Here is a 27,721-nt window from a genome sequence, read left to right as displayed (position 1 = left end):
TGGTCTCCAGGATATGGTCCAGGAGCTGGAGTTCACAGTGATCAGGGAGCCAAAGGCAATGGTAGAACTCTGCTACCCTGTCTGTGTCTCTCTGTCTGTCTTTGTGCATCTTGTCTGTCTGTGTCAAGGGCAGCATGCATTGTGTTTGCAAGTGGTTTTGATTTCTTTCGTTGTTGTAACAACTGTTGTTGGTTCCAGGATATGGTCCAGGAACTGGAGCTCCCAACGGTGCTAAAAGCAATGGTAAACCTCTTTATGAGTGTTACAGGTCTATATCCGTCTCTCTTTCTTTGTTGCTCTCTTATGATAAGATACAGAACTTCTGTTTATAATAACTACAGAGCCAACATGAATTGAGTAACCAGTGTTCAATAATAGTTGTTGTGGTCTCCAGGATATGGTCCAGGAGCTGGAGTTCCCAGTGATCAGGGACCCAAAGGCAATGGTAAACCTCTGCTACCCTGTCTGCGTTTCTCTGTCTTTGTGATGCATTGCTGCATGCCTGTAACCTCAACTGTTTGTTAGAATTAGCATATTGAAGCCTTTGACAGATCCAGTGTGCCCAGGCCAGTGTGATGCCACTAAATGTTGATGCTGGTTTGGTCTGTTGTAGAACAGGGTTGAGTAAGAGTTGTTGTTGGTTCCAGGATATGGTCCAGGAGCTGGAGCACCCAACGGTGCTAAACCCAGTGGTGCTAAACCCAATGGTAAACCTCTGCTACCATTACTAAATGTCAGTCTCTATCTCTATTTCTCTATTGCTGTATCTTTCATGACTTTCGATAGAACTCAATGGTCATTGATAAGATCTACAGAGCTAACTTGTATTGAATAACATTTGTTGTGGTCTTCAGGATATGGTCCAGGAGCTGGCATTCCCAATGGTCAGGGTGCTAAACCCAATGGTAAATCTTTGCTACCTTGTCTGTGTCTACGGCCCTATTCAATGTTTGTCAAGTTGAGGTTGAGCTGAATGGTGCATGTTGTGTGGTAATGCCAAAGTTTGTAGCATATTATGCGTGCATGATCTGGTCATTTCTAGAACAGTTTTGAGTAAGAGTTGTTGTTGGTTTTAGGATATGGTCCAGGAGCTGGAGTTCTAAATGGTCAGGGAGCCAAAGGCAATGGTAGAACTCTGCTACCCTGTCTGTGTCTCTCTGTCTGTCTTTGTGCATCTTGTCTGTCTGTGTCAAGGGCATCATGCATTGTGTTTGCAAGTGGTTTTGATTTCTTTCGTTGTTGTAACAACTGTTGTTGGTTCCAGGATATGGTCCAGGAGCTGGAGCTCCCAACGGTGCTAAAAGCAATGGTAAACCTCTTTATGAGTGTTACAGGTCTATATCCGTCTCTCTTTCTTTGTTGCTCTCTTATGATAAGATACAGAACTTCTGTTTATAATAACTACAGAGCCAACATGAATTGAGTAACCAGTGTTCAATAATAGTTGTTGTGGTCTCCAGGATATGGTCCAGGAGCTGGAGTTCCCAGTGATCAGGGACCCAAAGGCAATGGTAAACCTCTGCTACCCTGTCTGCGTTTCTCTGTCTTTGTGATGCATTGCTGCATGCCTGTAACCTCAACTGTTTGTTAGAATTAGCATATTGAAGCCTTTGACAGATCCAGTGTGCCCAGGCCAGTGTGATGCCACTAAATGTTGATGCTGGTTTGGTCTGTTGTAGAACAGGGTTGAGTAAGAGTTGTTGTTGGTTCCAGGATATGGTCCAGGAGCTGGAGCACCCAACGGTGCTAAACCCAGTGGTGCTAAACCCAATGGTAAACCTCTGCTACCATTACTAAATGTCAGTCTCTATCACTATTTCTCTATTGCTGTATCTTTCATGACTTTCGATAGAACTCAATGGTCATTGATAAGATCTACAGAGCTAACTTGTATTGAATAACATTTGTTGTGGTCTTCAGGATATGGTCCAGGAGCTGGCATTCCCAATGGTCAGGGTGCTAAACCCAATGGTAAACCTTTGCTACCTTGTCTGTGTCTACGGCCCTATTCAATGTTTGTCAAGTTGAGGTTGAGCTGAATGGTGCATGTTGTGTGGTAATGCCAAAGTTTGTAGCATATTATGCGTGCATGATCTGGTCATTTCTAGAACAGTTTTGAGTAAGAGTTGTTGTTGGTTTTAGGATATGGTCCAGGAGCTGGAGTTCCAAATGGTCAGGGAGCCAAAGGCAATGGTAAACCTCTGATAACCTATCTGTGTCACAGTCTGTCTCTGTGTCTTTCTGTATCAAAGTGGAGCTTCTTTGACTGTATGTTGCATGATGTGTGCTACAGAACTTGGTGCAATGTGACTTCTGAACGTTGACTAGGATTAATATATTTGTGCATGGCCAGAGGGAAAAGGATCCAGGGCAGCATGTTTTGTGCTCATGCAAGTGATTATTTACAATAAGTCAGTGTTGTCAGTGTTGAGTAACAGTTGTTGTGGTCTCCAGGATATGGCCCAGGAGTTGGAGCACCCAACGGTGGTAAAAGCAATGGTAAACCTCTTTCTGAGTCTTCATCAGTCTCTATTTCTCTGTCACTTTAGAGGTAAACCGGCACCTTTCTCTGAGTCCACCCATCACTGGGTGACACTCTTTTTCCTGGTCCTTCAAGCCAGACATTTAAGTACTCTGAACCTTTCCATTAGGCCAAATAAACATGACAATATGGCATGTTATTACAGTGAAATGGTATAGCATCACTTATTATAAATAAGGTACAGAACCTCTGATGATAAGATCTACAGAGAAAACTTATGTTGAGTAACCAGTATTGAGTAACAGTTATTGTGGTCTTCAGGATATGGTCCAGGAGCTGGAGTTCCCAGTGGTCAGGGTGCTAAACCCAATGGTAAACCTGTGCTACCCTGTCTGTGTTTATGTATGTCTTCAATGTTTGTTGTCCATGGCAAAGTTGAGGTCGAGCAGAATGGTGCATGCTGTGTGATAATGTTACAGTTTGTAACATATTTTTGCATGCCTGTTACCTGTTCATTGGAATGAACATATAGTAGCATTTAACAGACCCATGGTCTGGTCAATTGTAGAACAGTGTTGAGTAAGAGCTGTTGTGGTTCCAGGATATGGTCCAGGAGCTGGAGCACCCAATGGGGCTAAAAGCAATGGTAAACCTCTGCCTGTCTGTGTTGCATGCTGTATGGTACTCTATTTTTAGAGGAATATTGATAAGCTCCTGAACACAACCAGCTAGTTTTTGCTAGATATTTGTGCATATACTATAACCTATGTGATGAAATAATAGGATCAAGGGCAGAATGTGTTGTGCAAGTGGTTTTGATCAGTTGTCTTTAAGCAGTGTTGAGTAACAGTTGTTGTTGGTTCCAGGATATGGTCCAGGAGCTGGAGTTCACAGTGATCAGGGAGCCAAAGGCAATGGTAAACCTCTGATACCCTGTCTGTGTCGTTTCTGTCAGTCTTTGTGCGTCTCGTCTGTCTTTGTCAAGGGCAGCATGCATTGTGTTCTGTAAGCAGTGTTGAGTAATAACTGTTGTTGTGGTCTCCAGGATATGGTCCAGGAGCTGAAGTTCCCAATGGTGGTGCTAAAAGCAATGGTAATGCCAATTTAAATCACTGGATTTAAGTTACTAGATTGCACTCATTTTCATAACCTACAAAACCTTAGATAATAAAATCTACAGCGCGACCTTGCTTTGACCAGTGTTAAGTAACAGTTATTGTGTTCTCCAGGATATGGTCCAGGAGCTGGAGCACTCAACAGTGGTAAAAGCTATGGTAAAGCTCTACTGTATCGGAGTGTTACAGTCTCTCGATCTCTCTTTCTCTGTCACTCTCGTATGATAAGCTACAGAACTTGTGACTATAAGTCTTACGTAGCTTGTTGAGTAACCAGTGTTCAGTGTCAGTTGTTGTGGTCTCCAGGATATGGTCCAGGAGCTGGAGTTCCTACTGGGCTTGGTGCTATAAATGGTAGACTTCTGCTACCCTGGGGTTGTTTCTGTTTCCCTGTCTATTCTTCATCAGTGATGATCCGCACACTGTTCTGCATGCTGGATGGCACTGCCACTACAACAATTATGTCTTTGTCAGCTTTACATTTAAGACCATATTGGAAGTAAGTCTCGCTTTAAATGGAAGTAAGTCTCGCTTTAACACGACAGACTTATTGAATGCCTGTAACTGTTCTGGAAAGGACGTAACAGAGCGATCCAATGGTCAACTGTAAACAGTGTTGAGCAAGTAGTGTAAAGTAATCACTATTGTGATCTCTAGGATATGGCCCAGGAGTTCAGGAACCCAGTGGTGCTAAAAGCAATGGTAAACCTCTGATACCCTGTCTGTGTCACAGTCTGTCTCTATGTCTCTTTCTGTATCGAAGTGGAGCTCCTTTGACTGTATGTTGCATGCTATTTAGAACTATCTTTAGAAATATATTTTTGGTGACATGACATTTGCTGACATCCTCCCAAATACTAGTCAGCTAGTCTCTGTGATATTTTTTGTGTATGGCTAAGAATCTGTGTTGAATTACTAGGATAAAGAACAGCGTGTGTTGTAGGAATGCAAATTGTTTTGAATAATCAGTGGTTAGTAACACTTGTTGTGGTCTCTAGGATATGATCAAGGAGCTGGAGTTCTCAATGGTGGTAAAAGCAATGGTAAGCCTCTTTCTCAGTCTCTGTAATGTCACTGTGTCTGGGCACCACCCAGTGAGGGTTGGACACAGGGAGAGGTACTGTTTAAAGTGGGCCCCCTGTTAGGACAATGACACAGTAGGAGGAGACAGGGCGATATGTTTCTTATTTTAAACCACTCTCTGGGTGGTGTTGTTTTTCATGGTCCTTCGAGCCGGACACGTAATATATAATAATATATGTCATTTAGCAGACACTTTTATCCAAAGTGACTTCCAGTTATGCATGCATACATTTTACGTATGGGTGGTCCCAACGGGAATCGAGCCCACAACCCTTGGTGTTGCAAGCGCTATAACAGAGGGATGCTGTTTCTATTATGATAAGCTACAGAGCTAACTTGTTTTGTGGTCTCCAGGATATGGTCCAGGCGCTGGAGTTCCCAGTGATCAGGGAGCCAAAGGCAATGGTAAACCTCTGTTACCCTGTCTGTGTCTGTCAGTTTTTTTCTATTTTCCCTTGTGGTTGTAATATTGTGTAGGTAGCGCTGTCGAGTAACATTTGTTGTGGTCTCTAGGATATGGTCCAGGAGTGGGAGAGCCCAATGGACAGGGTGCTAAAGCAACCAAAGCTGGTAACCCCATACAATCTAGCTGTCTGTGTGTTATGTCCACCTGCATGTGCCAATCACTGTAGTTTGTAGCAATCACTTTGTGTCAATGGCTACAGTGCCTTTGGAAAGCATTCAGACCCCTTTACTTTTTCCACATTTTGTTACGTTACAGCTTTATTCTAAAATGGATTAAAAAAAATAATAATCCTCAGCAATCTACACACAATACCCCATACTGACAAAGCGAGAACAGGTTGTAAGACATTTTTGCAAATGTATAAAAAAAACAAAAAAACTGAAATACCTTATTCAGACCCTTTGCTATGAGACTCGAAATTGAGCTCAGTTGCATCCTGTTTCCATTGATCATCCTTGAGATGTTTCTACAACTTGATTGGAGTCCACCTGTGGTAAATTCAATTGATTGGACATGGTTTGGAAAGGCACACACCTGTCTATATAAGGTCCCACAGTTGACAGTGCATGTCAGAGCAAAAACCAAGCCATGAGGTCGAAGGAATTGTCTGTAGAGCGCCAAGACAGGATTGTGTCGAGGCACAGATCTGGGGAAGGGTACCAATAAATGTCTGCAGCATTGAAGGTCCCCAAGAACACAGTGGCCTCCATCATTCTTAAATGGAAGAAGTTTGGAACCACCAAGACTCTTCCTAGAGCTGGCCCGCCCGGCCAAACTGAGCAATCGGTGGAGAAGGGCCTTGGTCAGGGAGGTGACCAAGAACCCGATGGTCACTCTGACAGAGCTCCAGAGTTCCTCTGTGGAGATGGGAGAACCTTCCAGAAGGACAACCATCACTGCAGCACTCCACCAATCAGGCCTTTATGGTAGAGTGGCCAGACGGAAGCTACTCCTCAGTAAAAGGCACATGACAGCCTGCTTGGAGTTTGCCAAAAGGCACCTAAAGACTCTCACACCATGAGAAACAAGATTCTCTGGTCTGATGAAACCAAGATTGAACTCTTTGGCCTGAATGCCAAGCGTCACGTCTGGAGGAAACCTGGCACCATCCCTACGGTGAAGCATGGTGGTGGCAGCATCATGCTGTAGGGATGTTTTTCAGCGGCAGGGACTGGGAGACTAGTCAGGATCGAGGCAAAGATGAATGGAGCAAAGTCAGAGAGATTCTTGATGAAAACCTGCTCCAGAGCGCTCAGGACCTCAGACTGGGGCGAAGGTTCACCTTCCAACAGGACAACGACCCTAAGCACACAGCCAAGACAACACAGGAGTGGCTTCAGGACAAGTCTCTGAATGTCCTTGAGTGGCCCAGCCAGAGCCCGGACTTGAACACGATCTAACATCTCTGGAGAGACCTGAAAATAGCTGTGCAGCAACACTCCCCATCCAACCTGGCAGAGCTTGAGAGGCTCTGCAGGGAAGAATGGGAGAAACTCCCCAAATACAGGTGTGCCAAGCTTGTAGCGTCATACCCAAGAAGACTTGATGCTGTAATCGCTGCCAAAGGTGCTTTAACAAAGTACTGAGTAAAGGGTCTGAATACTTACGTAAATGTGATATAAAAACCTGTTTTTGCTTTGTCATTATAAGATATTGTGTGTAGATTGATGAGGGAAAACAACGATTTAATCAATTTTAAAATAAGGCTGTAACGTAACAAAATGTGGAGAAAGTCAAGGGGTCTGAATACTTTCCGAAGACACTGTATATGATAATACCCTCTATGAATGATGCACCGGTCTTGTTGGCTCTATGTTTGTGTTTTGTTAAGCACAGTGGAAGCAATTCACTTTTGATTAATTGCTTTAGGGATGGTTGACTTGAAATTTGAAATATTTTCACCGTGGCTTGGATTTGTGTAAACATATCTTTCTGTCTGGTCACAGTTATGTGGTAAGCATGGATGTTGTGTGTCACAGGCTACGGCCTAATCACAGTGATATGTATAATATATAAATATAATATGCCATTTAGCAGACGCTTTTATCCAAAGTGACTTACAGTCATGCGTGCATACATTTTTGTGTATGGGTGGTCCCGGGGATCGAACCCACTACCTTGGCGTTACAAGCGCCGTGCTCTACCAGCTGAGCTACAGAGGACCACATATGTAATGTGCATGGATGTTGTGTGTCACAGGCTACGGCCTAATCACAGTGATATGTAATGTGCATGGATGTTGTGCTCCGCAGGCTAGGAGCCAATAGCATTATTGTGGGATGAGTGCTTGCTGTATGTGTTCCTCAACAGGTACCAGGGTCAATCACAGTGTGATGAGTTTAGGGATCGTGTCCCACAGTCTCAAGTCAATCGCAGGGTTTTTTGCTGAGCTTTGTTGACTTATTCCACAGGCTACGGTGCTGGAGCAGGCAGCTATCCTGTGGCAGGGAACAATGGCTATGGAGGAGGTAATGGAACTGACACTGAAAGACAGAAACCTAACCAACATCTTCTCTCCTTTCAATGTATGGCTCACTATTCTGTGGTATAAAGAAAATAATTGGAAACATTACTAAATCTGGCACAGGTTCCATGTTACCTCTTCACAGTACATTCTAATGCATGTTAGGTGATGTAATTGAAATTCATTTAAAAGTAGATGATATCTTGAGTAATGAATGCACCTATGCTACAGGTATTGGACAAGGAGGATACCCCCAGAATGGAGCAGGCAAAGCTCCAGGAGGTGTGGCTTCTACTTTTTCGCTTTGTCTTTCTATTTCTGTCTCTCTTTATATATCTCTGTCTCTCTTTATATATCTCTGTCTCTCTTTATATATCTCTGTCTCTCTTTATATATCTCTGTCTCTCTTTATATATCTCTGTCTCTCTTTATATATCTCTGTCTCTCTTTATATATCTCTGTCTCTCTTTATATATATATGTCTCTCTTTGTATATCTCTGTCTGTTTATATCTCTGTCTCTTCTACTTTTTCTATCTTAATCCATTTTGCCCTCTTCCTCACTCTTGCTCTCTCTCTCAGGTGCTAATCTGGGACAGGGAGGATACCCCCAGGGTGGAGCAGGAAAATCAGCGGGTAAGGCCAATTCATTATCACACTTTAGCTCTCTCTTTTTCTAATTTTTTAATTTTCTATGTTTCTCTAACTCTCTTACTATCTCTCCCACCTTTAATTTTCTCTCTCATTTCCATTTGCCATCTTCTTCACTCGATTTTGATCTCAGGTGCCAATCTCCCCCTCTCTCTTTTCACTACCCCTCTCTTTTTTCTCTTTATTAAATATCCCACAGTACTCTCTCTATGAATGATGTGCTGTGCTCTAATGTTTTTTTATTTGTCACCACAGGTTATGGTGATCAAATGGGAGGAGCATACCCCGGGGCTGGAGCGGGCAACGGCTATGGGAATGGTGAGTCAGCATGCTTCCCCTTGTCAAATTCCTTTAAGGTCAAATGGCTTAAAATATAACTACAGTTAGAGGACACTGTAGACTGAAGTATAGAGCTGAGGCATTGACGATGAAATATGAGATTCAATAGATATGTTGGGAATGACTGAGGATTACAGTAGCAGGGTGAAACATAGCTGCCTCTCTAGAGCCGGAAGACAACTGCACCAAGGTTGTCACTGAGAAGTGATCTTAAATTAGAGAAGGCAGATCCTCAGGGTCTGTGCCACCAGGAAGTGACCTCGACTTCCTTTGTCCTCATGCAGGTGGAGGCCCAGCTGGGGGGGCCAATGCAGTGCCAGCAGGTATTTGGTGTCGGCATGTGTCTCTGTCTATCTGTCTGTCTGTGCATGGCATGCACCTGTCCTTCTCTATCTGTTAAACTTTCTACCCCCTGTACAGTAAGTACTGTTGTGGAAAACTTCTGCCATAACATTACACAAGCCCACGCTAAAGCCAGAGGAGTTGGAAAGCTGCATGCAGTGGTTTTGGGGACTGTAATGCTTGGTTTGAGACTAAATGCTAGAGCTGGCGCTTTCAAGGAGCAGGACACTAATCCGGACCCTTATAAGAAATCGCGCTATGCCCTCAGATGAACCATCAAACAGGCAAAGTGTCAATACAGGACTAAGATGGAATCCTACTACACCGGCTCTGATGCTCGTCGGATGTGGCAGGGCTTGCAAACTATTACGGACTACAAAGGGAAACCCAGCTGCGAGCTGCCCAGTGACGCGAGCCTACCAGACGAACTAAATGCCTTTTTATGCTCGCTTCGAGGCAAGCAACACTGAAGCATGCATGAGAGCACCAGCTGTTCCGGACAACTGTGTGATCACGCTATCCGTAGCCGATATGAGCAAGACCTTTAAACAGGTCAACATTCACAAGGCCGCGGGGCCAGACGGATTACCAGGATGTGTACTCAGAGCATGCGCAGATCAACTGGCAAGTGTCTTCACTGACATTTTCAAGCTCTCCCTGACCGAGTCTGTAATACCTACATGTTTCAAGCAGACCACCATAGTCCCTGTGCCCAAGAAAGCGAAGGTAACCTGCCTAAATGACTACCGCCCCGTAGCACTCACGTTGGTAGCCATGAAGTGCTTTGAAAGGCTGGTCATGGCTCACATCAACACCATCATCCCGGAAACCCTAGACCCACTCCAATTTGCATACCGCCCCAACAGATCCACCGATGACACAATCTCAATCGCATTCCACACTGCCCTTTCCCACCTGGACAAAAGGAACACCTATGTGAGAATGCTGTTCATTGACTACAGCTCAGTGTTCAACACCATAGAGCCCACAAAGCTCATCACTAAGCTAAGGACCCTGGGACTAAACACCTCCCTCTGCAACTGGATCCTGGACTTCCTGATGGGCTGCCCCCAGGTGGTAAGGGTAGGCAACAACACATCTGACACGCTGATCCTCAACACTGGGGCTCATCAGGGGTGCGTGCTTAGTCCCCTCCTGTACTCCCTGTTCACCTACGACTGCGTGGCCAAGCACGACTCCAACGCCTTTATTAAGTTTGCTGACGACACAACAGTGGTAGGCCTGATCACCGACAACGATGAGACAGCCTATAGGGAGGAGGTCAGAGACCTGGCAGTGTGGTGCCAGGACAACAACTTCTCCCTCAATGTGAGCAAGACAAAAGGAGCTGATAGTGGATTACAGGAAAAGGAGGGACGAACACGCCCCCATTAACATCAACGGGGCTGTAGTGGAGAGGGTCATGAGTTTAAAGTTCCTTGGTGTCCACATCACCAACGAACTATCATGGTCCAAACACACCAAATAGTCGTGAAGAGTGCACGACAACACCTTTTCCCCCTCAGGAGACTGAAAAGATTTGGCATGGGTTCCCAGATCCTCAAAAGGTTTTACAGCTGCACCATCGAGAGCATCCTGACCGGTTGCATCACCGCCTGGTATGGCAACTGCTTGGCATCCGACCGTAAGGCGCTACAGAGGGTAGTGTGTACGGCCCAGTACATCACTGGGACAAGCTTCCTGCCATCCAGGACCTATATACTAGGCAGTGTCAGAGGAAGGCCCAGAAAATTGGCAAAGACTCCAGTCACCCAAGTCATAGACTGTTCTCTCTGCTACCGCACGGCAGCTCTTTTTAACTCTATTTCTTGAACTGCATTGTTGGTTAAGGTCTACACCTGTTGTATTCGGCGCATGTGACAAATAAAATTTGATTTGATTTGAAATGTGTGCTTTCTTGTGAAGGTTTTTAACGTGCCCCCTCCTCTCCACAGGCTATGGCAATGGCTACGGTGCTGGTGCTGGAGGCAATGGTTATGGAGCCGGTAGGTCTCATCATCTATAGCCAACCAACTAACATCTGTGGGTGGCTGACCAACTACTAACCCGCTCACATACAGACATAATTATAATTGATTGATGATTATAATTATGTTTCAGGGATTGGGTACCCAACAGTGTTAGCGGATGGTGCTGCTGGGCTGGGAGGCAAGGCAGGGAAGGGAGCAGGAGGTAACCATTCATAACCAGTAACAACTCATAATAACTCAATCAGGTAATTACTTTATTCTATGGAAATATGACTCTCTCTCAGTAAGATGAGGAAGGTCATTAACACTTTCTATGAGGTATATATACAATTAATGTGTTATAGTGCATTATAACACTTGCTATAAGCTGTCATAACAACTCATGAGTAGTTATAACATCCCAACTTAGGATCTTACTTAGGCCTACTCAAAACAAATAACAATCTTTCAAAGTCTGCATTGATTGAGGTAAGAGGGAAGTACATTTATTTGGCAGGTCATAATCATATAACATGTAATGTGTAATGTAACAGTGTGGACGCTAGGTGTAGCAATTGTCTCCCATTTGGAAATAACTATTGACCATGCCAATGTTCTGCCAACCATGTCTTATCAATATCTCCTATAATTTTGTTTTATGAGGGGTTTTATTCATCCCTTTAGGGGACCTCTATCTAACCACTGAGTTAACCGCCCAGGGGTTCATCGTTTGTTTTATTCCTCTGCTATTCTAGGTCTTGGCGCAGGAGGATATCCACAGGGACAGGGACAGGAGCAATATGGTGAGGAAGTCACCCTGAGATGGAAGAGGAGGGATCAGGAAGTGGATATTTTCCCTAAAATGTCCTCCTGTCTTGAAAAGATAGAGGGCATCAACAAGCAGGATGTACACATGGAAGGAGAATAACTTTCACCCTAATTGATGTCACTAATCACATCACACTCCAAAATGTGCATGCTACTAACGAAAGTAATGAAACGCTCCCTGGACATATCACTGTGTAATACCTAATCACTCACCCAAAACACTCCGAATTACCATCGGGAACGACCATCTGAAACATACCTGATCAGTTAATCCATAATCATGTAATAATCCATAAACGTGCACTATATGGATGACCCCTTTAACCAGACAATTATGTTTGTAAAACATCAAAATATGCATGTTCAGCACATCATTCATTACATCATCTGGATGATTACATCTACATATATCTTAATTCTAAATTCAATGATACATAGTGAAACAAAATGAAGTCTCTCCATTTTATGATTTCCTTCAGACAATCATACATTCTGTGTTCCACTTCTCATCTGACATACTCTCTATACTCACTCTGATCATCTCTGTGTAATCCATCTCTGTTTAACTCGCATGCCTCCTCCTTCATGCAGTACCCTGTGTGTGTCTGTAGGGGGTGCTGGCTCTGGTCCTGGTGGTGCTCTGCCCTATGGGGGCCAGCCTGTGGTCCCCGCTGGGCTGGGGCCTGATGGTGGGAAGTCGGACGGGTACGGCCTGGGTCCCTACGGGGTTGCTCAGCCTATGGGGCTGGGGCCTGATACTGGCCTGGGTAAATACACACTAAAGAGAGAGGAGGTGAACAAAGGAAGAAGAAGAGAAAATAGAGGCAGAAAAAGGACAGAAAAAACAGAGTGGTCAGGAAAAATAAAGAGGTAGACAGACAGATGAAGAGAAGGATTAGACAAAGAAAAAAGCAAGTCCGTGATGAACACTGAAGCAGCAATAGAGGGACTCAAAGGTCACTGTCAAAAACTCAAGGGTCACTGTCACAGGAAAGCCAGTAATCATTGTCATTTTACACATTTGCTTACAGTTGATGCCATAATTGAGTCATATGTTTTCCATGCATTGACGTGGTCTGTGGGGTGGGAGGAGAGATGATGAGACTATGTAAGCAACCCTTGTGGTGTTCCACAGGGGGTGGAGTCGGTCAGCTTCCTTACAATGGAGCCCCAGTCAATACTGCTGGACTGGATGGTAAGAGCATTGTGACCCTGCTTATACAGTGTGGATGTGTGTGTGTGTATGTGTGTGTGTGGTTGTGAATGTTTATGTGAGGTCTTGTTATAACAGTATTAGACACAATTAAATACACTTTTTGCAATACATTCTCCCAGCAGGTGATGGAGGCTACCCTTATGGCGCTCAGCAACTGGGCCTTGGTGGTGGTGATGGAGGCAAATCCTTTGGCAAATATGGTGAGACTGGCAGTGTGTGTGTGTGTGTGTGTGTGAGAGAGAGAGTGAGAGCATAAGAAAGAGAAACAGAGATGTGTGTGTACTATCTTTTTATTTGTGTGAATATGTGCGTGAATGTGTGGTATTTTCTCTCTAAACCTGTCTTGGTTCTGCTGTCTCCGACTATCTCTCTAAAGGCAACGGTGGGTTGCCACAGGGTGCACAGCCTTATGGACCTGAGACTGGTGGTGTTGGTGGAGGGAAACCACCTTGCAAAAATGGTACACGTCTTTGTGTACATGTCTGTCTGTCCTATATGCATCGTCAGTTGCTATATGTGTTTGTTTGTGTGTCCGTCCGTCTGTCTGCTCATGTGGTATACAGTGGGGAAAAAAAGTATTTAGTCAGCCACCAATTGTGCAAGTTCTCCCACTTAAAAAGATGAGAGAGGCCTGTAATTTTCATCATAGGTACACGTCAACTATGACAGACAAAATGAGAATGTTTTCCAGAAAATCACATTGTAGGATTTTTTATGAATTTATTTGCAAATTATGGTGGAGAACAAGTATTTGGTCAATAACAAAAGTTTCTCAATACTTTGTTATATACCCTTTGTTGGCAATGACACAGGTCAAAAGTCTTCACAAGGTTTTCACACACTGTTGCTGGTATTTTGGCCCATTCCTCCATGCAGATCTCCTCTAGAGCAGTGATGTTTTGGGGCTGTCGCTGGGCAACACAGACTTTCAACTCCCTCCAAAGATTTTCTATGGGGTTGAGATCTGGAGACTGGTTAGGCCACTCCAGGACCTTGAAATGCTTCTTACGAAGCCACTCCTTCGTTGCCCGGGCGGTGTGTTTGGGATCATTGTCATGCTGAAAGACCCAGCCACGTTTCATCTTCAATGCCCTTGCTGATGGAAGGAGGTTTTCACTCAAAATCTCACGATACATGGCCCCATTCCTTCTTTCCTTTACACGGATCAGTCGTCCTGGTCCCTTTGCAGAAAAACAGCCCCAAAGCATGATGTTTCCACCCCCATGCTTCACAGTAGGTATGGTGTTCTTTGGATGCAACTCAGCATTCTTTGTCCTCCAAACACGACGAGTTGAGTTTTTACCAAATAGTTATATTTTGGTTTCATCTGACCATATGACATTCTCCCAATCCTCTTCTGGATCATCCAAATGCACTCTAGCAAACTTCAGACGGGCCTGGACATGTACTGGCTTAAGCAGGGGGACACGTCTGGCACTGCAGGATTTGAGTCCCTGGCGGCGTAGTGTGTTACTGATGGTAGGCTTTGTTACTTTGGTCCCAGCTCTCTGCAGGTCATTCACTAGGTCCCCCCGTGTGGTTCTGGGATTTTTGCTCACCGTTCTTGTGATCATTTTGACCCCACGGGGTGAGATCTTGCGTGGAGCCCCAGATCGAGGGAGATTATCAGTGGTCTTGTATGTCTTCCATTTCTTAATAATTGCTCCCACAGTTGATTTCTTCAAACCAAGTTGCAGATTCAGTCTTCCCAGCCTGGTGCAGGTCTACAATTTTGTTTCTGGTGTCCTTTGACAGCTCTTTGGTCTTGGCCATAGTGGAGTTTGGAGTGTGACTGTTTGAGGTTGTGGACAAGTGTCTTTTATACTGATAACAAGTTCAAACAGGTGCCATTAATAGAGGTAACGAGTGGAGGACAGAGGAGCCTCTTAAAGAAGAAGTTACAGGTCTGTGAGAGCCAGAAATCTTGCTTGTTTGTAGGTGACCAAATACTTATTTTCCACCATAATTTGCAAATAAATTCATAAAAAATCCTACAATGTGATTTTCAGGAGAAAAAAATGCTCAATTTGTCTGTCATAGTTGACGTGTACCTATGATGAAAATTACAGGCCTCTCTCATCTTTTTAAGTGGGAGAACTTACACAATTGGTGGCTGACTAAATACTTTTTTCCCCCACTGTATATGTTTTTGTGTGTGTTTTTGTAGTATGTCTGAATGTGTTTGTCGTTGTTCCTCCCATTTACATGTGTGTACTTGTCTCTTGTTGCTTCAGGAAATGGAGGGGGCTATGGAGCGCAGCCAGCAGGTGATTAAACTCACACTCACACCCACAACCCCTACACTGCTTGTCTTGGGAAATTCTGTGTGTGGTAACTGCTTAAGGTGTGAATGAATGTGGTTGAGGAAGAGCACAAATTGTTCAGTGTTAGTCTGTTGTGCATGTTCTGTGCGTGTCTTGTAAATGTCCCTTATGTCAGTGTGTTCTGTCTGTGTTAACTATTGTTACGACTCTCATCTTGGCATGTGACTGCTTAGGCTATGGTCAAGGACAGCTGGGTGCAGGTCAGAGTGCCCCCTACAGTAACGGTATGTTATATAGTCACATTCCCTGACTGAAAGTCCTGCTCTCTTCTGTCAGAATAATCATATTAGTTCCTATCAGTGGAGGCTGGTGAGGGGAGAATGGCTCATAGTAATGGCTGTAATGGAGTAGATCCATTCCAGCCATTATAGTAATTATAGTATAGAGAAAGAGAGGGAGATTATTGGCTGGAATGGAGTGGATGGAATGGAATGAAATGTGTTTCATTCTATTCCATCGACTCCATTCCAGCCATTACTATAAGCTGTCCTCCCCTCACCAGCCTCCACTGGTTCCTACGTCTAACCAGGGATGTCCATTAACACCGTTGCATTTTTGTTTGTTCTGTTTGGTTGTTTTGTTGTCTGCTGAACTAACAAAACCTAAAGCAAGGGTCCTCCAATGTGGAGATAGAAAAGAACATTCTGATGTCATCATTTTGCTAATCTACTGCTCCTCCTTTGTGTCTGACTTTGTGTCTCCTTCAGGAGCAGGAGGGAAGGAAAGCAAATATGGTGGTGGTGGACTAAATGGATTCTTTGGAAATGGAGGATACAAAGGTGTGTGGGATGAGTATTTGTTACTAATTTATGGTTGTCTCTGTGACTGAGCACATGAAGTCACCTTATTGTTCTCTTTAACCAGCTGCATCACTCAACATCATTTATTCTCATCCTCTCTCTCTCTCTCTCTCTCTCTCTCTCTCTCTCTCTCTCTCTCTCTCTCTCTCTCTCTCTCTCTCTCTCTCTCTCTCTCTCTCTCTCTCTCTCTCTCTCTCTCTCTCTCCAGGTTAAGTTAATTAGCTGAGGCCTTCTTGAAGTGAATATTTGTTCCATTCCATCATGTGTTCATTGTGATGTTTGTTGTTTGGTCTGTTGTTACTTTTATCCATTCCATTTTTGTTCTGTATTTGACTGTTTTTTCTTCATGGTCCCTGTCTTTTGTATTGTTGTGTGTGTCTGTCCCCTCTCTTCCTCTATGCCCCCTGCCTCTTTTTGGAGATTGTGTTGCCAGTGTGTTTGTGTTCATATCCATTTCACACTAAAGGTCAGAAAGCAACCGTATAATGTCTGTCAGTCTCCTCATTCTTTTAACCTTGGTAAAAGTATGGTAATTGTACTGTACATGTAATGTGAGGGTTGAGTTTTAAGAATGAAGCTCTATGAGTTTAAATCAACACCAAAGAAAATAAAATTAAAAGACATGTTCCCAAAACCTGACACCTGAATTCTTCTGAGATCATTATAAAGGGGGATATTCTCTGGGGCATTGTGATGGATATTACATACTATTCCTTAGTACCTCAGTATGCTAGTGTTGTTTGTTCATGACATAGTACTTCTTATGTTACTGTGATGCTATTACTGACAATGTGTCCCCAAAGGCCTTCATTTTCTACACACGTTCCACAACATAAATAGTTTTGTCGTCATATCAAATCGAATCGAATCACATTTTATTTGCCACAGTAATTGAACAGAGGTAATTGAGGTAATATGTACATGTGGGTAGAGTTAAAGTGACTATGCATAAATAATAAACAGAGTAGCAGCAGCGTAAAAGAGGGGGATGGGGTGGGATGGGGTGGGGTGGGGTGGGGGGAACAATGCAAATAGTCCAAGTAGCCATGATTAGCTTTTCAGCAGTCTTATGGCTTGGGGGTAGAAGCTGTAGAGAAGCCTTTTGGACCTCGCACTCCGGTACCGCTTGCCGTGCGGTAGCAGAGAGAACAGTCTACACCAGGGGTGTCAAACTCATTTTAGCTCAGGGGCCACATGGAGGAAAATCTATTCCCAAGTGGGCCGGACCGGAAAAATCATGGTATATATAACTTAAAAACAACAACTTCAGATTGTTTTCTTTGTTTTAATACGATCAACATACAACATAAAGCTGGAGCCTGAGGACAGTGTGTCCAAAATAGTACAAGCACAACATCACTATTAATCATAAAACACGTCAAGTTTATTTGAAAATTCTAAAGAAAAAGAACACACAAACACACAATGCCTCAGTGATTAACAGAACTGTTTCACAGATCACAGAACTATATCAGGGTGTCATTTCTCAGGCAGAAATGTAGATAAAAATAATGAAATCCTGTTCCCCAAACAAGTGCAAGAACCACAGAGTCAAGAATAGGTTAAATATACAAATCAAGTCAAATCAATTAAAAACAATAGCACATCAACATAAAAACATATAAACATAAAGCTGGAGCCTGAGGACAGTGTCCAAAAGCACAACATCACTATTAATCATAAAACACCTCAAGTTATTTGAAAGTTCTGAGGACAAAGAACACACAAACACACAATGCCTCAGTGATTCACAGAAGTATATCACAGATCACAGAACTATATCAGGGTGTCATTTCTCAGGCAGAAATGTAGATAAAAATAATGAAATCCTGTTCCCCAAACAAGTGCAAGAACCACAGAGTCAAGAATAGGTTAAATATACAAATACAATAAAATCAATTAAAAACAATAGCACATCAACATAAAAACATATAAACATAAATCTGAAAGCGTTGCTCAAACTCCCGTAACAGTCCAGTTATTTTATCTTTGAACCGCTTCATGTCTGCCACATGTTGGGTCGCGCACACATTTTTCAGACAGGGGAAGTGAGCTGCATCACCACCGGCAAGTTGCGTCTCCCACAATGACAGCTTCAACTTCAACGTATGCTGTCATAATACTGCGTGACAACTTTGTTGCGCCCTTGCAGCTGTTTGTTCAAGTTATTCAGGTACTCTGTAACATCCACCATAAATGCAAGGTCCGGCATCCATTCTGCGGAATGAAATTCTAACACTGGTTTGCCCTTTTCTTCCATGAACTGTTCAATTTCTTCTCGTAAATCAAAGAAACGCCTCAGCACAGCACCTCGGCTTAACCATCTTACCTCAGTGTGGTATGGCAGGCCATAGATGTGGTCTTTCTCTCTGAGAAGGCTGTCAAACTGACGGTGATTCAGGCTTCTGGATCGGATGAAATTAACAGTTTGGATGACCACCTTCATGACGTTATCCATCTTTAATGACTTGCAACACAAAGCCTCCTGGTGCAAAATACAGTGAAAAGTCAAAAAATCACGTCCTCCATTTGCAGATTGCACTTTCTCTGAACTTTGTCACAACGCCTGCTTTTTTCCCGATCATTGAGGGCGCACCATCTGTAGCCAGGCTGACAGCGCGGGACCAGTCCACTCCGACCCTGTCCAGCGCGCCCGGCGAGTGCGGTAAAAATATCAGCTGCTGTCGTTGTATCTGTCATCGGCACCAACTCCACGAACTCCTCGGTGACGGTCAATGTGTCATCAACTCCGCGGATGAAAAAAATTGCCAGTTGTGCAACATCTGTAATGTCTGTGCTTTCATCAATTGCAACCGAAAACGCAATAAATGACTTTACTTTTTGCTTCAACTGGCTGTCCAAATCCACTGAAAGATCGGAAATCCTGTCTGCAACTGTGTTTCTTGTCAGGCTGATATTTGCAAAAGCCTGCCGCTTTTCAGGGCACACAATCTCCGCTGCCTTCATCATGCACGTTTTTACAAATTCACCCTCACTAAATGGTTTTGAAGCCACTGCGATTTCATTAGCAATGAGGTAGCTAGCTTTCACTGCAGCGTCACTGATGTCTCGGCTGTGAGTAAACACAGACTGCTGTTTCTTCAGACCCGCCAACAGTTCATTCACCTTCTCTCATCTCCGCTGTCCTTGAAAGTTGTCATATTTGTCGGCATGAAGACTCACATAGTGGCGACAAAGGTTATATTCTTTCAGCACTGCAACATGCTCTGAACACACCAAACATACAGCTTTCCCATTCAATTCCGTGATTAAATAGGATGACCATTTTTCTTGGAAGACTCTGCACTCTGCGTCCACTTTTCTCTTTTTTGACAGAGACATATTGGGGCAATGAGGGTGCCAAAGCACATAATGTTAAAAGTAGAAGCCGTAATAAATATCGCGGGCAAAACAAAGTAGCTCATTGGCTGCACGTGCTTGACCTACTTGCTCTGCCCCGGTATAAACAGTTTGCTTGCTTAACACAATCCATCCAGTGGACGCAATTGGAACAGCAGTTTATTTTATTGAAAAATTACAGCGCATTTTTATACTTAATTTTTATACTCCCGAAATCATCTCGCGGGCCGGATTAAACCCGTTTGCGGGCCTGATCCGGCCCGCGGGCCGTACGTTTGACACCCCTGGTCTACACGGCAGTACACTTTGTTCGTCTTTTGCATGGCGTCACCTAAACTTCATCCGTGCACAGGAAACCATAGTCCTTCCTCTCTCAAGTAAGGCAACAGTGCCTTCAAACAACTGGCATCTCACTTAGACAAAACGAAACTAAATGCAACAATACATAACGTAACAATACAACACCTTACATAAAAAGAAAGGACAGCTATGCACGTGCTCATCTTGCATCAACATGTACATATTGCCTGATTGTTAACTTCAGAGAACTTTGCATTTGAAACATACATGTCCTATAAGCATTTTATTTTGCATAAAGTAACCCAATCATTCAGCAATTTTTACTTGAATGCAAGCTACCTTGTAAATAAACACAAACAAGTACAAAACAAGCAACTAATACTCAAAGATACAGTATAGAAAACAAAACACATTATACAAAACATTTTTCAACCAAAACATTTATTTTATTATTTTATTGAAAAGGTTGGAGAAATCTACCTGGGGTTTTGACATGGGTCACCATGCATACCTCTACAATCTGCCACACTCTCTGCTCCCTGTACTGAGGCTCTTGTTGGCATGGAGATTGGGTCCGTCCACCAACACTCCCATACTCACCAGCATGTCCTTTGGAATGAGACGGGAGTGGCGAGACACATACACCTTCTCCAGGTGGGGATTCATAGGAGAGGGCACATAATCCATACAGGAGGAGCCACCCAGACTGGGGGCACACACCGCCTCCCACTTGTAGAACATTTGACCATGCTGGAGGTTGCAGAGATCCTCCTTCACCCCGGCTGTCAGCTCCTTCTCACATTCTCCTAACAGGTCGTCGTTCCATTTGTCGTCCTCGTCCCACACCTCAAATCTCAGCTTCTTACTGGTTGACAGATCCACGGTTCCCAGGTCATAGCTCATTGCCCAGCTTGGGTTGTTGTTGTTGTAGATAACTGTAGTGCGTCCGATCATCTGGCCTGCGAAAGCTACCTTCACGTAGCCGTCAGTGGCAGTGGTGTGGTCTCCCCACAAGTTGGCCCCTCTCTGAACAGTGATGACCACCCGCGCCAGGCCCTTGCGGGTGGGGCAGCAGTCGACGCTCACCCCAGGGTTGTTGTGGCAGCTGCAGACGCAGGAGTCTATGTGGTCACTTTTGATGCCAGTTTGACAGGGTTCAGAACAGTTCTTCCACAAGGCCTTCTCCAGGATGTAGTCGCTGATGGCCTTGCGCAGGTGCTTCCGAACTGGGTTGGTGGTGGGCAGCAACTCATGGAGAGATTCCAGCGAATAGGAGACAATGTCCGGATAGAGTGGTAGGGAGTTCAGCCATTCCTTGTAGGAGGAGGGATCTTTATCAGCAGAGAAGAGTAGTTCTGGTTCTGTGGTGTGGCCACCCTTCACCTCTGTGAACCTGTAGGGTGACAGAGGGGGAGAAGGTTTTTGTGAGGGGCAAGACACATTTCAGTAAGGGAGAGTATTGATTAGGGAAGTGTGAAGAGAGAGGGAGACAGAAATAAAGAAATGTTGCAAGGGAGAATCTATATGTGAATGAGCAGCAGACTATAATTCCCCACCTATCATTGAAGACACTGGAGAAGCTGGCCTTGCTCTCTGTCTTAGACTTATCCTCCTGACAGTGCTTGTACTCAGTCTGCAAGCTGTTGCCATCACCCACACTGGCAGATGCCTCCACATCCAGACACATCTTCACCTCCTCTGCACTGAGACCCTGCAGGCTGGCCTGGCACTGCATGATACTGGTCACAGACTGCACCGTTCCACCCAGGCTCACCTACACACAGGATGAGAGGGTAGAAGGTAATGAATGTTCCCAGAGGGATGCCAGTAAACTGCACATCTAGGAGTAAACATCCCTAACTTTGATCTTTAGTTTGTGTGCCTATTGCCTTGATGATTTACCACATTGATGTTGACCATCTCTCTCCCTCACCTTGGTAATGTAATGGGTGCCAAAGTTATCAATAAGCTTGTAATAACGTTGTTTGTTTTCTTGTTGATATATTTTGGGGAGATTCTTCACTGCTGTCTTGAATTCTCTGTGTAACTTGGGCTGGCCGGATACTCTGTAGCTATTTGTGGAGAGAGAAAAGAGAGAGGGGGGGTTAATGTTGTATGGATACAGACAAACACTCATAAAATGAAACGATCACAGAAATATACCAGACATGCAAAAATACACTTTTATTTACAATCCCCAAAGGAAATTGTGAAATGAGGTTTCACAGAGACACAAGGGTAAAATGAGCTCATGCTGTGTGGGCCACCTGATGTTTACCTGTAATACCCACAGGACACACCGTGGCTTGTGAAACTGAACTTGTCACTCTTGGTTTTCTCCATGGAGTACTCAGCCAATTTGGAGTTGGTTCCAGCGAGCATCGTCTTCCCACTTTTTGATCCCTTCTCTAACTCTAGATTGACCTTCCAGTTATTCTCGACAGCAGAGCTGCTGGCGCTGACGAGAGACTCACTGGAGCGATGGAGTTTACTGGACACTTTCATACTACACTGGTGGTTTGGTCTCCAATCCACCACTGCCAAAGGAAGCCTCTGTTTTTTCCCTTCCAGATAGGGATTCTTACAGAGGGTGCATGTCTTGTCTTTGCGTTTCCACACGTTCATGTCAATGACAAAGGCTCCTTTGCGTTTCATTTTGGTGATGTCAAAGCCTTCCCCTGCTAGGTTGGTTCCAGGAGCAAATTCTGCCTCTTTGCACTCATTGGCTGAGCCGATGGTGCATGATTGGCAACTGGGACGAGGAAGGGACAACATGAGTACTGCCCAGAGGCATACTATCAATAAGGACATCCTGGATGAGGTGAGAAGTTGTTTGGGAGGGGCAGCTGCAAGTCACTGTTTCATGCTGAAAAAAACAAAAACAAATTATTTGTGAATTAGAGGGTAATTATTGTAATGAAGTAAACAATTATTGATAACCAGATATAACTTATTTCCCGTCAGCATGCAAACGTAACCTATAGGCCATAGCATAAGCTAACACATATTGTTCATCTACCCACATGTTTACTCATATTTTACACAAACGTATGAAAACTTGATGCTAGTGTACATGGAACTTAGACATAAATATACCCAATTTACATAATGGTTATTGTTGAATTCTAGTTTCATGTCATCATATTCATTCCCTGAATTGAATCCTCAATGGAAACGAGTCATGACCCTCAACCATTAAATACATAATCTGGTATAAGCAAAAGTCTCATCCCACTTGTTATCTATCCATTTCAAATGCCACTCTCTTATTGACTGTACAGTTTTTTGGTGCATATTTTGTTCAATTTCTCTTTATTTTGTTATCCGTTGTGGTAGTAAATGTGTTACTGCAGCCTACTATTAAAGTCAAATCAAAGTATTAGAATATGTGTACTCAAAAATATTATTTTAGTCCATATTCATATAACTATTTGTGTAAGTTTACTTTTTATAAAAATGTTGCAAAAGCAAAACAGAATATACAGCATTAAAACTCACCTTTGACCAGTCTGTCCACTATGTGATGGATGTGAGAGTGAGAGGCTGGGGTAATAATGTACCGTATTAAAGTTCCTTTGTGATATAGGAAAAGGTGTGTTCATACTCAAACAGGGGATGAGCAAATGTTGGTCTTAGTATAGACGATGCAAAAGAGTGTCTGGCGCACAATAGAACATTTTGTGGTTTCAGAGAGCGAGAATTGAGCGGAAGAGGGGTTGGGGTGGTGGTCTGGTCTGCTGCTCAGTGGAAAAATACAACAGTGGTCTTCCAGTTAAATGATAATCATATCTGCCGTCATCTGTCAGACCTATTACTTTGTCATTTCTCTGAAGTGGTGGTGTGGGTTGAGAATATGAAACTGTTGAGAACATATGATATCCTACTAGGTCTAGGAAACCCTGGGTGATGTGATATAAGAAGGAATTTACCTTCTCAATTATATAACTGCTAATTCAATATAACAAGCTACATGTATGTTCTGAAATGACCAAATATAATCAGGTTGTTGCTGTAAAAGAGGCAGAGCAATATGAGCTGGCCATGGATAACTGACTGAAGGAAGAATGATTTTTTTTGTCAATATGACATTACACCATTACACTAATAACAATAAAAACATAACACACAACAAGACAGTGAACAAGACAACACCCTTCAAACATATATCAGTGAACAACAAGTAAATAAAAAGGAAAGGTAAAGATAAAAAAAACACCCATTATACATACATTTGTACTAATTTATATACCCCAGCTTCTCACCCGCACGTCCAGCCCCTTATACAGTGGGGAGAACAAGTATTTGATACACTGCTGATTTTGCAGGTTTTCCTACTCACAAAGCATGTAGAGGTCTGTAATTTTTATCATAGGTACACTTCAACTGTGATCAATGGAATCTAAAACAAAAATCCAGAAAATCACATTGTATGATTTTTAAGTAATTAATTTGCATTTTATTGCATGACAGAAGTATTTGATCACCTACCAACCAGTAAGAATTCCGGCTCTCACAGACCTGTTAGTTTTTCTTTAAGAAGCCCTCCTGTTCTCCACTCATTACCTGTATTAACTGCACCTGTTTGAACTCGTTACCTGTATAAAAGACACCTGTCCACACACTCAATCAAACAGACTCCAACCTCTCCACAATGGCCAAGACCAGAGAGCTGTGTAAGGACATCAGGGATAAAATTGTAGACCTGCACAAGGCTGGGATGGGCTACAGGACAATAGGCAAGCAGCTTGGTGAGAAGGCAACAACTGTTGGCGCAATTATTAGAAAATAGAAGAAGTCTCGGTCTGGGACTCCATGCAAGATCTCACCTTGTGGGGCATCAATGATCATGAGGAAGGTGAGGGATCAGCCCAGAACTACACGGCAGGACCTGGTCAATGACCTGAAGAGAGCTGGGACCACAGTCTCAAAGAAAACCATTAGTAACACACTACGCCGTCATGGATTAAAATCCTGCAGCGCACGCAAGGTCCCCCTGCTCAAGCCAGCGCATGTCCAGGCCCATCTGAAGTTTGCCAATGACCATCTGGATGATCCAGAGGAGGAATGGGAGAAGGTCATGTGGTCTGATGAGACAAAAATAGAGCTTTTTGGTCTAAACTCCACTCGCCGTGTTTGGAGGAAGAAGAAGGATGAGTACAACCCCAAGAACACCATCCCAACCGTGAAGCATGGAGGTGGAAACATCATTCTTTGGGGATGCTTTTCTGCAAAGGGGACAGGACGACTGCACCGTATTGAGGGGAGGATGGATGGGGCCATGTATCGCGAGATCTTGGCCAACAACCTCCTTCCCTCAGTAAGAGCATTGAAGATGGGTCGTGGCTGGGTCTTCCAGCATGACAACGACCCGAAACACACAGCCAGGGCAACTAAGGACTGGCTCCGTAAGAAGCATCTCAAGGTCCTGGAGTGGCCTAGCCAGTCTCCAGACCTGAACCCAATAGAAAATCTTTGGAGGGAGCTGAAAGTCCGTATTGCCCAGCGACAGCCCCCGAAACCTGAAGGATCTGGAGAAGGTCTGTATGGAGGAGTGGGCCAAAATCCCTGCTGCAGTGTGTGCAAACCTGGTTAAGACCTACAGGAAACGTATGATCTCTGTAATTGCAAACAAAGGTTTCTGTACCAAATATTAAGTTCTGCTTTTCTGATGTATCAAATACTTATGTCATGCAATAAAATGCAAATTAATTACTTTAAAATCATACAATGTGATTTTCTGGATTTTTGTTTTAGATTCCGTCTCTCACAGTTGAAGTGTACCTATGATAAAAATTACAGACGTCTACATGCTTTGTAAGTAGGAAAACCTGCAAAATCGGCAGTGTATCAAATACTTGTTCTCCCCACTGTATATACTGAACTAAAATATAAGCGCAACATGTAAAATGTTGGTCTCATGTTTCAAAGATCCCAGAAATGTTCCATATGCAAAAAAAACGTATTTCTCTCAAATTTTGGGCACAAATTTGTTTACATCCCTGTTAGTGAGCATTTGTTTGCCAAGATAATCCATCCACCTGACAGGTGTGGCATATCAAGAAGCTGATTAAACAGCATGATCATTACACAGGTGCACCTTGTGCTGGGGACAATAAAAGGCCACTCTAAAATGTGCAGTTTTGTCACACAACACAATGCCACAAATGTCTCAAGTTTTGAGGGAGCGTGCAGTTGGCATGCTGACTGCAGGAATGTCCACCAGAGCGTTTTAGAGTATTTGTCAGTACATCCAACCGGCCTCCCAACCGCAGACCGTGTGTAACCACGCCAGCCCAGGACCTCCACATCCGGCTCCTTCACCTGTGGGATGGTCTGAAACCAGCCACCCAGACAGCTGATGAAACTGTGTGTTTGCACAACCGAAGAATTTCTGCACAAAATGTCATAATCCGTCTCAGGGAAGCTCATCTGCATGCTTGTCGTCCTCACCAGGGTCTTGACCTGACTGCAGTTCGTGGTCGTAACCAACTTCAGTGGGCAAACGCTCACCTTTGATGGCCCCTGGCATACTGGAGAAGTGTGCTCTTCACAGATAAATCCCAGTTTTAACTGTATTGGGCAGATGGCTGACAGCGTGTATGGCGTTGTGTGGGTTGATGTCAATGTTGTGAACAGAGTGCCCCATAGTGGCGCTGGGGTTATGGTATGGGCAGGCTTAAGCTATGGACAATGAACACAATTGCATTTTATCGATGGCAATTTGAATGCACAGAGATACTGTGACTAGATCCTGAGGCCCATTGTCGTACCATTCATCCGCCGCCATCAACTCGTGTTTAAGCATGATGATGCACGACCCAATGTCGCAAGGATCTGTACACAATTCCTGGAAGCTGAAAATGTCCCAGTTCTTCCATGGCCTGTATACTCACCAGACATGTCACCCATTGAACATGTTTGGGATGCTCAGAATCGAAGTGTATGACAGCGTGTTCCAGTTCCCACCAATATCCAGCAACTTCTCACAGCCATTGAAGAGGAGTGGGACAACATTCCACAGGCCACAATCAACAGCCTGATGAACTGAGGCAAATGGTGCTCACACCAGATACTTACTAGTTTTCTGATCCACGCCCCTACCTTTTTTTTAGGTACCTGAGACCAACAGATGCATATCTGTATTCCTAGTCATGCGAAATCCATAGATTAGGGCCTAATTAATTTATTTCAATTGACTGATTTCATTATATGAACTGTAACTCAGTAAAATCTTTGAAATTGTTGCATGTTGCGTTTATATTTTTGTTCAGCGTAATTCAAAAAGTGTTCCCATATCAGACAAAATTTGAAGGAACAATGTTAACCAGCCCACTCTCAGTTGACGCACTCTACCATGTAGGCTGCTCATTTCCAAATGTAGTAGGAAGTTAAAACATGTTTGAGGGAGACTCCACTGCCTTAGCTCCAAGCTTAATTTGAATGTGTCAATCAGAACTATCAAAAAATAAACAATGGCATCAAGTCTCTCATATAAAGACACTGACATTTATGGCATGTTATACCCATAGGGTAACCTCATAGGACAACTATTGAAATGGCCGACTGGGAGACTCTCCAGGTTAAGTTAATTAGCTGAGGCCTTCTTGAAGTGAATATTTGTTCCATTCCATCATGTGTTCATTGTGATGTTTGTTGTTTGGTCTGTTGTTACTTTTATCCATTCCATTTTTGTTCTCTATTTGACTGTTTTTTCTTCATGGTCCCTGTCTTTTGTATTGTTGTGTGTGTCTGTCCCCTCTCTTCCTCTATGCCCCCTGCCTCTTTTTGGAGATTGTGTTGCCAGTGTGTTTGTGTTCATATCCATTTCACACTAAAGGTCAGAAAGCAACCATATAATGTCTGTCAGTCTCCTCATTCTTTTAACCTTGGTAAAGGTATGGTAAATGTATTGTACATGTAATGTGGGGGTTGGGTTTTAAGAATGAAGCTCTATGAGTTTAAATCAACACCAAAGAAAAGAA

General features: G+C 43.6%; 2 protein-coding genes across 18 annotated transcripts; one reads left to right on the top strand and one right to left on the bottom strand.

Annotated features, from left to right (window-relative positions):
• The first annotated feature begins 160 nt into the window (after window positions 1-160).
• LOC121569527 lies at window positions 161-27,584 on the top strand. 17 transcript variants are annotated; one of them, XM_045221122.1, is made up of 34 exons: window positions 161-243; window positions 395-445; window positions 648-707; window positions 855-905; window positions 1,265-1,309; window positions 1,461-1,511; window positions 1,714-1,773; window positions 1,921-1,971; window positions 2,143-2,193; window positions 2,455-2,499; window positions 2,804-2,854; window positions 3,084-3,128; window positions 3,349-3,399; window positions 3,528-3,575; window positions 3,712-3,756; window positions 4,255-4,299; window positions 4,596-4,640; window positions 5,035-5,085; window positions 5,194-5,250; window positions 7,558-7,614; window positions 7,842-7,892; window positions 8,192-8,245; window positions 8,516-8,578; window positions 8,884-8,922; window positions 10,897-10,947; window positions 11,667-11,714; window positions 12,351-12,506; window positions 12,875-12,934; window positions 13,078-13,155; window positions 13,332-13,415; window positions 15,190-15,222; window positions 15,453-15,503; window positions 15,987-16,058; window positions 16,288-16,718. In XM_045221122.1, exons 1-33 carry the CDS (start codon window positions 202-204, stop codon window positions 16,026-16,028), a joined length of 1,812 nt encoding a protein of 603 aa, XP_045077057.1. In that variant the 5' UTR covers window positions 161-201; the 3' UTR covers window positions 16,029-16,058; window positions 16,288-16,718. The 17 variants fall into 17 exon arrangements, with proteins under 17 accessions (XP_045077057.1, XP_045077056.1, XP_045077067.1 ...); XM_045221121.1 differs by lacking the exon at window positions 16,288-16,718 and adding an exon at window positions 27,319-27,584 and having other exon boundaries at window positions 170-243; window positions 13,075-13,155; XM_045221120.1 differs by having other exon boundaries at window positions 174-243; window positions 13,075-13,155.
• Window positions 19,672-23,418, bottom strand: LOC121569529 (perforin-1-like). Its single transcript, XM_041880579.2, has 5 exons — window positions 23,238-23,418; window positions 22,018-22,605; window positions 21,673-21,811; window positions 21,296-21,513; window positions 19,672-21,132 (listed from the first exon to the last, which is right to left on the bottom strand). The coding sequence occupies exons 2-5, from the start codon at window positions 22,548-22,550 to the stop codon at window positions 20,253-20,255; spliced, it is 1,770 nt and encodes a 589-aa protein (XP_041736513.1). The 5' UTR covers window positions 22,551-22,605; window positions 23,238-23,418; the 3' UTR covers window positions 19,672-20,252.
• Window positions 27,585-27,721: the final 137 nt, after the last annotated feature.

This window comes from Coregonus clupeaformis, chromosome 7 (assembly GCF_020615455.1).
Source record: "Coregonus clupeaformis isolate EN_2021a chromosome 7, ASM2061545v1, whole genome shotgun sequence".
NCBI lineage: Eukaryota > Metazoa > Chordata > Actinopteri > Salmoniformes > Salmonidae > Coregonus > Coregonus clupeaformis.
The sequence above is the reverse complement of the archived record's forward strand: the minus strand, read 5'-3'. Positions and strand labels throughout refer to the sequence as shown.

Excerpts from the sequence above, each read along its gene's own strand:
- LOC121569527 (XM_045221121.1), top strand. The coding sequence starts at position 202 with ATGGTCCAGGAACTGGAGCTCCCAACGGTGCTAAAAGCAATG. Across the intron at positions 8,923-10,896 it reads GGCCAATGCAGTGCCAGCAG|GCTATGGCAATGGCTACGGT; the intron begins GTATTTGGTGTC and ends TCCTCTCCACAG. Across the intron at positions 12,935-13,074 it reads CAATACTGCTGGACTGGATG|CAGGTGATGGAGGCTACCCT; the intron begins GTAAGAGCATTG and ends ACATTCTCCCAG.
- LOC121569529 (XM_041880579.2), bottom strand. The coding sequence starts at position 22,550 with ATGTCCTTATTGATAGTATGCCTCTGGGCAGTACTCATGTTGTCCCTT. Across the intron at positions 21,812-22,017 it reads GTGTCCTGTGGGTATTACAG|CTACAGAGTATCCGGCCAGC; the intron begins GTAAACATCAGG and ends CTCCACAAATAG. Across the intron at positions 21,133-21,295 it reads TCCAGTGTCTTCAATGATAG|GTTCACAGAGGTGAAGGGTG; the intron begins GTGGGGAATTAT and ends GTCACCCTACAG.